At 39.7% G+C, this 12,001-nt stretch overlaps 1 protein-coding gene across 9 annotated transcripts in view; it reads right to left on the reverse strand.

Annotated features, from left to right (window-relative positions):
• Window positions 1-12,001, reverse strand: part of LOC122826363 (ELKS/Rab6-interacting/CAST family member 1-like) — a 121,981-nt gene that overhangs the window by 58,229 nt on the left and 51,751 nt on the right. For all 9 annotated transcript variants that reach the window (XR_006369774.1, XR_006369773.1, XR_006369775.1 and 6 more), the window contains 2 exons: window positions 4,875-5,010; window positions 1,260-1,391 (listed from right to left, as the gene is read on the reverse strand). Coding sequence is in view for 6 of the 9 variants with exons in the window: in XM_044108137.1 (XP_043964072.1) it covers window positions 1,260-1,391; window positions 4,875-5,010 (268 nt within the window). In the remaining 3 variants the exon portion in view is untranslated. The remainder of the gene's footprint in view (window positions 1-1,259; window positions 1,392-4,874; window positions 5,011-12,001) is intronic.

The raw sequence follows: 12,001 nt of genomic DNA on the forward strand, positions 1-12,001 counted from the left end.
GTAAGTTTTATAAATTCATTCAGGTGACTGAAAAAAAACCAAACAAACAAACTCATTGCCAGTTTTCAAAAGGATATTTGTGGCTAACATTTATATGCAAGAAAAGTCAAATATACTTACACGTTCTCTATAATAAGAGGCAAGCACACCCATGAAAACTGCTGTTTCTTTTTAGTTGCATCATTTCATCAAAAAGCCAATCCAACCTGTCAAGTGCATCATCTTAAACATGTTTTCTTGTTGTATTGATGTCTTTGAAACAATGTGTTTGATGTATTTTTTTTTTCAGAAGAAGAAAATGTTTTGCAAGCTGCATTTCACCTTCACACGTCCATGTGACTGCCTTCCCCTGTCCATCGAGTCTTTAATTATCCATCCTTCCTCTGCATCGTCTGTCTGTGTGAAACTTCTTCTGCAGCGCTGCTCATTAGCACCCACCACGGAGGAGGGTGTGAACAAGCATACCTCAGGAGTAAAACATCTGTTTTTCATGGCTGTCTTTACACGTCTGCTCAGAAGCCGTCCGGTAAGTAAAGGCCGGCGCAGACGGCAGACGTTTAGAGGCAGTAATAACAACACGAGTCCAGCCGTTTTGCCAACAGCTACAGCGAGCCGTGTTTTTCGTCCCGAACCCACGCTGTTTTTTAACCCCCTCCACGTGTCAAAACCCATCTAGGCAGTGAGGAACATTTCCCATCTCTATGGCCTCGTTAAGTCACCGCCGCTCCGGGGAGCGAAACACACAAACACACTCCCCGCGGTCTGAGGTTGCATCCACCAAACCCTTCCCTTCTGAGCCTCCCTTTTACCACCGCCGTGAGCTCTCCCACTGTCTCCATTTAGATGAGCTGCATTACGACTTAAAGCGGTTGGCGCGCACTCAGTTTGAAAACATGGCCGGTTGTGTGTTGCCGGTAGAAGGGGACAGAATGTAAGCTGTTCTTTAAATAGGTATGTGTTTACTTCGGCTCTAAATGAAGAGTGACTGAGTAAACACGCAGAGGGGCTCAGATGGGAGTGGGCGTGCTCGTCGCTGCTCCCACTTTTAGTGCGGACGATTTTGAGACTGTCACAGAGAATTTTTGTTTCCATAATTATTGTTAAGGTGAATTAAATAGCCAAAAAAACAACAACAACAGCAAAAAAAGATGGACCGAAATTAGGGAAGAGTTTAGGATAAATGTTGGGTAACACATTTACCATTCAGGGAAAACTCATGCGGTACAGCAGGCGTCCCTATGCGCTTGCACACACATTACCTGCTTCTCGGCATGTGAGCGTGCCTGCTCCTCCTGGGCCAGCACCACCTCTCTCTCTGCTGTGATCTGAACGCTTTCCCTCAACGCTTCCTCCAACTCCTCAATGCGCTCCTCCTTCTGACGGAGGGAGTCCTGCAAAAAGGACGAAAGAAAGAGAGAAAATGTATTGGTGATGTACATATTTAATTTTCACTATAATAGTTTAACATATCAAAATAAACCTGATAAAATTAACACTGTATGATTTTTTGAGTGATAATCTAAATATAGCGCCTTAATTCATGCTTATGTCACCTTCTACACTCACTGGCATCCTTGGTAAAAAAATCAGTAATAAACTAATGATTTCTCTATATTCTCATTTTTAAAGTTGGACTTACGAACAGATTAGCTGCAGGTACAACTTTATAAATCTCCACCATTATTTAACATCAGAAAGTGTTGTAGCTCTACATTGAAAAACACAAGCTCTGATTCGATAAACGTCTCTAATTGTGCAGTTATCGTCTAGAAACATCTCGATCTTGACCGTAGCACAGATGAACCAAATAAGAACCCTATTGACCTCTAAATGTGTTATTTCTACCTACACCAACACATTATGTAAATGAATGGTCAACAGCAGCTGAGGATACTCCACCCTGGTGCAGCGATCTGCCAAATGAGTTGTTTTTAACCAGAGGGAGGCATTCAGTTGAGTTGGTGGTCCGTCAGTAGGGCTCGAGAGACATTCGTGTTTACACTGCTACAAGAAAGTGACCATAATATGCACTGAGGACCACCTCTGAATGCGGTCCAAATGACTGGAACTCAAGGAATCCAAAATGTGTCTCGGGTACATTCACACGGGCAATTAAGAGATTTCAAGTCAACTTTGATCGGCTCGCCCAGGATACATGTTCATGCCAGATGTGCACAGGGCCCAAAGTGTACCTCAGGTGGAAGGGAATTAGTTGTAAAACGGGACACATTATGGCATGTGGATTTTTCCCTTCCTTTCAGAGTGTGATGTAGCTTTATGAGCATTTGAAGCATCTGCAGGCGCAAAGAGCACAACTCCCAGAACAAAGGCAGCTGCAGTTAACGGTTACACGTATGTCCAGTTTTAACAAGCTGGTATTATTTCCCCAGGTCTTAGAAAATCATCTGCGATATCGTGTGGATAAAACACAACAGGACCATAGTTTAACGACTGTTTTCTGAAGGAAAACAGTTTTTGCTTCAGATTCAGAGGACTTGGTGAAAGACTGCTCTCATACCTGAAGACAACCATCCGGATTTCAAGGAAAATTTAAATGTTCACATCTCATATTGCCAAATTCACTTGTTATCTCATGAATTTCTATTTGTTTTAGCCCTGATCCGAGTTGGGGAAGATGTCTTTTATAAAATATGACAGATTTAGAGCCCTGATCAAATCAGATTTTAAGTAACATACAGAGACAAATCTAAACACTGACCCACAGGACCAGGATTCGAAGACTTCTGCACTAGACCACGAACAGATTAAAGTAAATAAGTTAAACCATAATTAATATGAAATGCCCCTTTGGCAGATCTGAGTTTGCATACTGACATAGTCAACTGCCACATTCAGTACCTGAAAAATTTGGGTACTGTTTTGCGGGTACCGGTTCATACCCTTACTGCTGGGTATGAAATAATAAGGCTACAAAAATACAAAATGGTGAAGAAGCGTAGTAACTAGGCCCCAGCCAGGTGTCTTCAGAGATATTTGTACACACCAGATGAAAAAAAATAACATTTTCAAAACACCTCCTCTAATAAAAAGATAGCATGCAATTGCACAGAAAGCAAAAGTAAAAAAGAAAAAGCTCCTTTTTTTAATTTAAACTAGTCTTCACACGGCTGCACAGTGGCGCAGTTGGTAGAGCTGTTGCCTTGCAGCAAGAAGGTCCTGGGTTCGATTCCTGGCCCGGGGTCTTTCTGCATGGAGTTTGCATGTTCTCCCTGTGCATGGTGGGTTCTCTCCAGGTTCTCCGGCTTCCTCCCACAGTCCAAAAACATGACTGTCAGGTTAATTGGTTTCTCTAAATTCTCCCTAGGTGTGAGTGTGTGTGTGAATGGTTGTTTGTCTTGTATGTCTTTGTGTTGCCCTGCGACAGACTGGTGACCTGTCCAGGGTGAACCCCGCCTCTCGCCCAGAACGCAGCTGGAGAGGAACCAGCAAGCCTCCCGACCCCATTAGGGACAAAGGTGAACAGAAAATGGATGGATGGATGGACAGTCTTCACACCTGGATGATTTTGGTACTCTGATCCAGTGGGCACGAAAGACAAAGAAAATGTACACATTGTATTGGTGTGGTTCACTTCCAAACTGCAGCAAACCTAATGTCACACAACAGCTGGTCTTCGAGTGCCATCACAAGAAGCTGGCCACTGTGAGCAGCATTGGAGATCTTTCACCCCCCCCACCCTGATCCCTTATTAGCCTTGAATTATTCTGATCACAAACAGAGCTTAGTGAAATCACCGCATGGAGTTCCCATAAATTTCCAATGAAAAAAGATCTATTTTCTTCTTGCTGGGGATCTGACTTTGCAGGGTAAATTAGATATGAATGAATAACTGATGGGGACACGGAGGACGATGAACGATGAGGCATTACAGTGGGCATGAGCAAACCTCCAGAACATCTCCAACACATGTGCTGCGAATCTGAATCCCCAGTGAGCCAACATTACTTGGTGTCTGACTATGCACAGTACGGGGGAATTTATTTGGAACAAAGCCGACTCTTATTGCATTGAATTAAATTTACAGTCCTGTTTTGTTACCGTCTGCAGGGTTGTTTAGGTTATGGATACTGGCTCGGAACCGGACACCGCTGCGGTCTCGTGTGTCTCAGTGACTCACATCGACTCATCATCCAACCACATACACACATAGCAAATGACGGTTTCTTAACAACTTAAACCAAATCAACCATAGCTAAAGAGTGCATAAGCTTGTTCACACAAAACACACACACACACACACACTGACAGTTTTCATCTGCCTATAATCAGCGAACCAATGAGGTTAGCAATTACTGGAAGAGAAGAGCGAGGACGAGGAGGGAAAGCAGGCTGAAGGATGTCAGGGGAAGCCGGGAAGAAATTTAAGGTGAAAGGGCGAAGTTAAATGAGAAAGAAGCAGAAGAAAACCTACTATCTTCAGCTATATGAAGAAAACCACACAAAATCATCACACCGCATACGGCTCTTATCTCGGGTGACTTGATGGACCAGGCAAACAATTAGGAAATGCTCTCCAACCACAAAGAAGCTTTTTAAAACCCAAAAAGCATTCATTTCATTCCCCCCCTCTCTCTCCTTTAGTCACCTCTCATTTTTCTACTCATCACTTCCCTCTTCTCCATCTTCTATCGGCTCCCCCTGCCAATTATCCACCCTGGCTTCCCCTTCTCACATGTTCTCAGGTGAGAGCTGCAGTGTGTGAGAGTGAGTGTGTTTGACATTGCCTCGGGCTGCTCTGTATCACGTTATGACAACATGGTGTTGTTGTAGCAGAAGTTACTCAAAGGACACAAAGAAAAACTTTTCTCCGCCTTCCTGAAGCTCCACCACCTCGCCTCTACCGCTCTCCTTACCTTTATTTGCTGAGAACTTTCGTTGAGGTTGTCCTCCCGCTTCTTGGCGTCCTCCATCAGCTGGGCATTTCGATTCTTTTCCAGCTGCTCTTTGTGTTTCAGGTTGGCGACCTTCTTCGATTGGTCCTTAATTTGCCTGGAAAAACACGGAACAACTGTGAGTTTATGAGGGAGGTTTTTTGATGATTTAAAAGCCGACCTCAGTGAAGCAAATATAGATTAGATAATAGCTCACAATGTGAGTTATTATTTAAAATTGTGCCAAGACAAGAGCCTCCAATAATTCTTCCTGGTTTGCTTGAGTCAGAGTGATCTTCCACCAGAGTACGCTATGCTTCGTTAGACAGTTGTTTTCCTTGTACAGCTGCAAAGACTTAAACGTATTCTACACTCATTTTTCAATTATTATTATCACAGTCTTGCTAAGCCATTAAAAATGAACCTGTAGATCATTCATACCTAAAATAAGCTCGCACCAATAAATAAGATTTTTGTTTTTCAAACGAGAATAAAAAAATTAAAAAAAACCTTGTGGTGCATATACGTTCAGTCTCATAAGCAAAATTCAGTGCCACTTTCCAGAAGTCCTCCTGTAAATTAACTTCAGGATAACTGCAGGCCTCAGAGGTTTCTTAGAGGACACAAGTCATGGAGACCGAGCAAGACAGGAGATGGGCTATGGCGAAAGTTGCGGATACGTTTAAAGCAAAGTTAGGACAAATATCCAAGCTTTTAACATCTCAAGGAGAGCTGCTCAGTTCCCAACATGGCCAAGTACCCCATTAAGTGCCCATTTATGGTCCCTGTAGGCATGTAATTGGGACCACCCATTTTAAAAGCTGTCAAGTGTCACCGCCCTTATGCTTTCCATGTGTTTATTAAACTGTCGTTGTAAGTCGGAAATGCAGCCACTAGGGTGCAGTTCGCTCCAGATGTGGAGGAAAGTTTCAGAACGTAAACATGAAAAAACGTAATTAGGCCGTGATAATTTTCATTCTCAGAAGGAGGTGCAGCAGCAGACGGGCGATCTGTGCGGATGTTAGCAAGATCGTGGCATATGGATGGAGACCTTATGTCATTTCATGGTTAATTTTTGCAGATTTCATAGGACCTAAAGCATTAAAAAAATGCTCACGCTCTCTATTCGGCCTGACAGAGATTGAGCTGTTTAATCAAAGACGGATGAGTAAAATTGTCTGCTGGTAGAGACAAGCACCAACTGATACAACTGTATTTACAAGTTGGTTCTACAAAGTATTGAGTCAGCAGGACAGAATCAAATACACGGTTATCACATTTCTACTAACTAAAAAAAATGCTTCCGACGTTGTTTTCTTTCTTCACAAAAACTGACTATTTTGTGCTGATCTATTTAATAAAATCTCCCCCAAAACATGTTAAAGACTGCTGCTGTAACATAAAACAGAGTGAAAATGTTCGAGGGTTATAAAAGCATTTGCAAGGATCTATAGTAATAAAACTGTCGCTGATTTAGCTCTCAAAATATGGTCAAGAAATTATAATGGTGCAGCAGAAATCTGTGCAACACAATGCTCCACTAAATACCCCCGGGACGATATAATGTCAAAATCGGTAAAGGAATTTGGAGAAACGCTATGAATCAACGATGAGACGACATTTCTGATGTCTGCACAGTGGGAAGCAGGAGGGTCTTGTCACACAAGGATCACCGAGTGTCGGGAAGCAGGTTTTAAATCATCACTGCGAAAATGAAGGAGACTGCGCGGAGCGGTAAAAGAGCGGGAAGAGCAGAAAAGTTATTCCTCACGGGAGATTCTCGCTTTGCAACGTGGAGAAAGAGTTTAATCCCCGTTTAAGACGCCTGGAAGCCATTGTGGCTGTGTAACAGAACTATCATATAACACAGCAGCTTTACTTGATCAGGATCTCTCATACATTCCAGACATCTACACAGGCACAAATGTGGAAGAAATAAAACCTAATAACATCCACTGAATCGTAACACAAAGGAAAACCCAAGGAATGTTACTTGAAAAAATGCCAACATGACTGAAGGCTAGGTAGTTCCTGTGTCCATGACTACACCAAGTCTTTCTGCTCTGTGGACTTTTATATGCATATGTGTTTGTGTACAAAAATGATTCCCAACATCAGCAATGTTTTCATTGGTAATGTTTTCATTGGTAATGTTTTCATTGCTGTACGGGGTATGAGTAGTTTCGGACTGTTTATTTGGATGATAAACGATGTTAAGGACTCAAGAACCAGTCAAGATTTTAGAAAGATTTTTGAGCAAACAAAGAATCAGACATCTTTTCTCTTTTCATAAGTCCAAATATTGTTTTTTATATTTGTTGAAAATGCTTTTGTGTTTTTCCATCTAAAATATTAAGTTGAACCGCTAAATAAAAACTACGATATTGCATTTATAGTATTTAAGTATCACAAAATCTCCTGCTGCAAGGTTTTGTTACAACGTTAGTGCACAGTAAATGTTTTATTTTATCTTTATTTTTTTTATGGGGCTAATTTTAGTAGCAGATCTGCCTTTGGATGCCATTTCAGAATTGAACTCTGATTCTTCCATATCAAACATGAACAAATGGCTTCCTGAATTTGCTCCCGTGTTATTTGTCACAGAAAGTGTAAACAGGTCTGAAATTTTATATGAACTTCCGAGTCTCAACATACCTCAGATCTAACCATCTTTGAAAGTGCTTTTAGTTCGCTTTGCTCAGTGCACAGCAAAAAAGAAAAGATAAATGTATTCAAATATATAACTATTTTATTACAAGTCTTTGCTTTCATCTTCCTTGTCTGTGTAAGCCATAAACTGGCTTCTAAAGTTACTCAAAGTAACAGGAGTAATTCATCAAGTGGTTTTTATATCAATATCACTGCCAGAAAAGTTGAGAAATGATACTGGCAAAAAAGGGTAGCATAAAATCTGTTTGCTAAGAGGTCCAGGGGGCCCAATTCCAAACTGTCCTGAGATATCTAGGAGAAGAGAAATTGAAAAGCACAGATGCAGCCAAAACAGCTCAGCCGCACCTGCATGTTCAAAGCTCGCAAAATAATCATCAGGGCTTGTGTGTGTGTATTTAAGTTTCTAACTTATAGGTTTGCGTTTTTGGAAGAGCCATGTGCAGCTCTTGCGTTTACATCCAAAACTGAGTTCGAATGCTAAGCGAGAACGCAGATGTAGTAAGTGAGCTCTCTCGTTTGTTATTTTGTTCCCTTTGTTAGGCCATGATTTTAGCTTCCATGTTCAGTAACTGTGGGATACGGTTATTTCAATATTTGGGGTTCAGTTTTGTCCTATACGCCCTGCCTGCGTGTAACAGGTCATAAACAGGCAGGAATGTTCCTATTGGAGGATTTCCAGGAAGCCCCAAACATCTGGTTGGATCGCTGAGGTTTCCTAACTCCACGCTACATTTGCTGTATATATATATATATATTTATATATATGAGCATATAGGCAAGTGGAAAACAATTTTCCCATTGACTCAACACTCTCTTTCATGCACTCGTTCTGCTTTCACACTTATTTTTTCTTACTTTTTAAGGACAATGAACATTTGTTTAAATACTAGCCTGGACTATTTTGATATTTTTTTAAGCTCACCTGAAGTGGCTGTTTTAACCCACTTTTCAAATCAGTTTCCTTGAAAGTTTTGGCATGAAGTCAGGCAGTGACTGAACTCCCTCAACTGAGTAACCAGCGATCTGCAGACTAAACATTTTCAAACTAAATTAACTAATCACCCTGTGATTTGTTTTAATTTTTGTGATTGATGTTTACTGCATTTCATGGTTTGATTTAGACAAACCTCACAAAAACCAGTCTGTAAGTCTTATCAGAGTTGAAAAAGAAACGGAATTGGACAAGACGGGCTGCAGCGGTTAGAGTACATTTATTTGTCCCAAAGCTTAAAACGTCATGCTTTAAATAATACAGTGGTGAGCAGTGCAAACCAAGTGGGGTGTAAGGCTAGCCATTCCGACTAATATTTTCTAATAAGGTAGTTAAATGCGCCAGTAGGAATTTATAGATCCCATTAGACATCAGATACACGCCACTAGACGCTCAAGTCTGGTGGCGTGTATCTGGTGGCGCACCGGAAATAAGGCACTTTTCTCCTGCGTGTGCGTTACCTTTATAATAGGATAAAACTTCAAATAAACACCTTAACCCTGCATTTTTATTTTTTTTAATCAAGCTTAATATGCACAGAAGTGATATTAAATGAGAGGTTGGGTGGGAAGCGTGGGCTTTAAGGGTCATTGCCTTAGATTTTTCTGAAATATGTGGATCTTACGAATTCAAAGTAAAAATTTAACAGCTTAACTTAAAAGTTACTGATGATTTTAAGTTCTTTAGGTAGGCCTGAAGACAATTAGAAAATAGATTGGCATATTGGCTTGTTACATGCCTGAGGCAATTCTTGCATCATTCTTTAAATGAAACGTAATGCTTAATTTTTTTTATTTTATTTTTTATTTATGATCTCTGAGCTTCCTGCTGAAATCTATTTTCTTATTAATGTAACAGATGTTTGGTCCCTGTTACTGTTTTACTGTGATACACAACCCAAACAGAATTATACTTCTCTGATAGGAATAAACTTACACTGGAGCTGTTTTTTATTTTTTTTTTTCAGGTAGCACTGCCCTGTAAACCCAATGGCTCCATTCATCTGTAGCCCGCTGCTTCAAAGTTGTCTAAATATGTAAAATATCTGCTTCTTTCCTCCTGCAAAAATAATTTTGAGACAACTGGAGCTAATCGCCGGAGGAACCGGAATTACAGGAGAATTTCCCGAACCGCAACGCTGTAAACACAACATGGGAACCTGCACACACAGAGGCAAAGAGCAAACATGCACGGTTAAACATTTTCCCGACGCACGGAGAGAGTTTCTCTGGGTCGGACCACACACAAAAACCAAACTCACACATAACCCAACGCAAACACCCGATATCTATGTGCCAAGATTCACACAGATGTAAACACATACTGTACAAACAACATGGGATCCTTAGTAAATATATAACATGTGCTAAGATTAACCCACACTGGTATACTTGTTAACCGTCTTTAGATTTTTGGAATTAAATTCCTCCAAAACACATAAAAAACACTTTTGGAGTCGTTGCAAATGAATACAGAAAACACAAAAATAAAAAATTTAAAAACAAAACACACTAAACTTCATGGCAGTGAAAAATACAGATTATTGCTTTTAATTAGGAGGAAAGCACACGTGCAATCTGAGAAATTTCAGTAAACTTTCCAACCACCCTCATTAGCATGCGGCTCATACTCGGGCAGCCACATAAAGGTGATATTAATATTACATTTGGACTCCTGTATAAATATTTGATCAAAAAATGCTTGTGGGCCTCATGTATGTTTACTGCTAGTAGTTCGCCCAAAATTAACATCAAGCATTTCCTTTTAACCACGGGGAACTCGGTACTTCCTTAGGAAAAGAAAAAAAGAGGAAAATATGAATTTGGCTTTCTGGTTATAGAAGAAGAAGATTATAAACCATGATTCAAAGCATAATAGATACATCTTACCAGCTATTAAGTGCCTTAAAATTTTTTTTAGAGATAAAGAAGTAAACAACTTGCTATATAAATTCATTAATGACTGTAGAAAAGAGAATAAATAAATTGGTGCATGCAGTGCTCACCACATTTATTGACACTCCTGGTAAAGATATCAATCAATCAATCAATCAATCAATCAATCAATCAATCACTTTGTAAGGAAGAACTCTTAGAAAAAATTATGTTTAATTTTAGTAACAAAAACTGACACTCAAAATTAAACAAATTCATTGGCTCCCCAGCAATCCTCTTGAAACAAATTTAAGAGCAATCTTAAAATGTAAATTTTATAATTATCAGATTTTTCAGTAATTCTTCTCAGTAATTCACGACTTTTCTTCTGTTTTTCTTGGGTATAAATATAGCAGAAAATGTTGGGCTTTTTTGTTGTTTTGATTTGTTTTTGGAGTTACCACGCAAAATGGGAAGGATGAATAAACATAAGGTTGGGTGGGAACCGTGGGCTTATAAAATTATACGGATGACTATCCGTATAACTTTATAAGTCCAGAAATATCTACAAGAAAAGATCTGTTCTCCTTAACTTCCCCACATATCAATCAGGCAACTGTGACTAACAAGACTGGAAAAATCCAAGTTTACCTTGGTACCAAGCACAGGAGGAAGTGTTGTAATGAAGCTAGTAAAAATCATAAAAACCCAAAAGTCAAATGTTCGATAACTGCAGGGAGGACTGGCATCCTTGAGTCAAAACATTTCTAAAACAGTCATTATATCCTATTTATGTCCTTTCCTTTATAAATCCATTTTCATGACATGAAGGATTGTGTCTCAGCGTCTTGTTTTGCTTTAATCGTTCAGCAGCAGATGAATGTAATCTAGATTTGTTCTGTACAGATGCACTGAGGAAATATTTGCTGCCTCTGTCCACACAGAATTCCTCTAAAAGTCTGTTTTTTTTTCTGTGCCAGTAAAATAGCACAGAAACAGAAAACTACAAGGTTTCGCTTTTTAATACAGTTTTGTTGCATATTTGATCTTCACCCGTCCTCACTATCTTAGATTATTATCCTAAAGCTGTGAAATAAAATATATTTGGTTGTAAATACTGTTTACACGGGGAACAAAGACAGGAACATTCAGCTTTTCTACACAGCAAATCGCAATTTTGCCTTGGACACCAAAATGACTGGAGTCCGCTCTGACTTCAAATATTAAATAACAACAAAATACTTTTAATTGCATGTAAAATGCAAAAAGGACAACACAAAAAAACCCAAGGTTGATTACATTCTGATATTGGAGTAAAAACAGAAGCAATGAGCAGCGTGAATTTCACTACAGACTTTTATTTTTGAACCAACAAAACCTTTTTCCTTTTCTTTTAAAAGTGTGAGTGAATTTAATGAGTTAAATCTCAGCAGTTTTCAGCGCTTTGGGGTTTTCAGCTAATTGCTGCCAAATTCATTCTCAGATGTGTTCTTGTACATGTGTGCAGCACGAAACAACAACAACAACAACAATAATTAAAAAAAAAGCACTATGCTTACTTTGTGATAGCGTGA

This window comes from Gambusia affinis, linkage group LG23, assembly GCF_019740435.1.
Source record: "Gambusia affinis linkage group LG23, SWU_Gaff_1.0, whole genome shotgun sequence".
In the NCBI taxonomy this organism is placed as follows: domain Eukaryota; kingdom Metazoa; phylum Chordata; class Actinopteri; order Cyprinodontiformes; family Poeciliidae; genus Gambusia; species Gambusia affinis.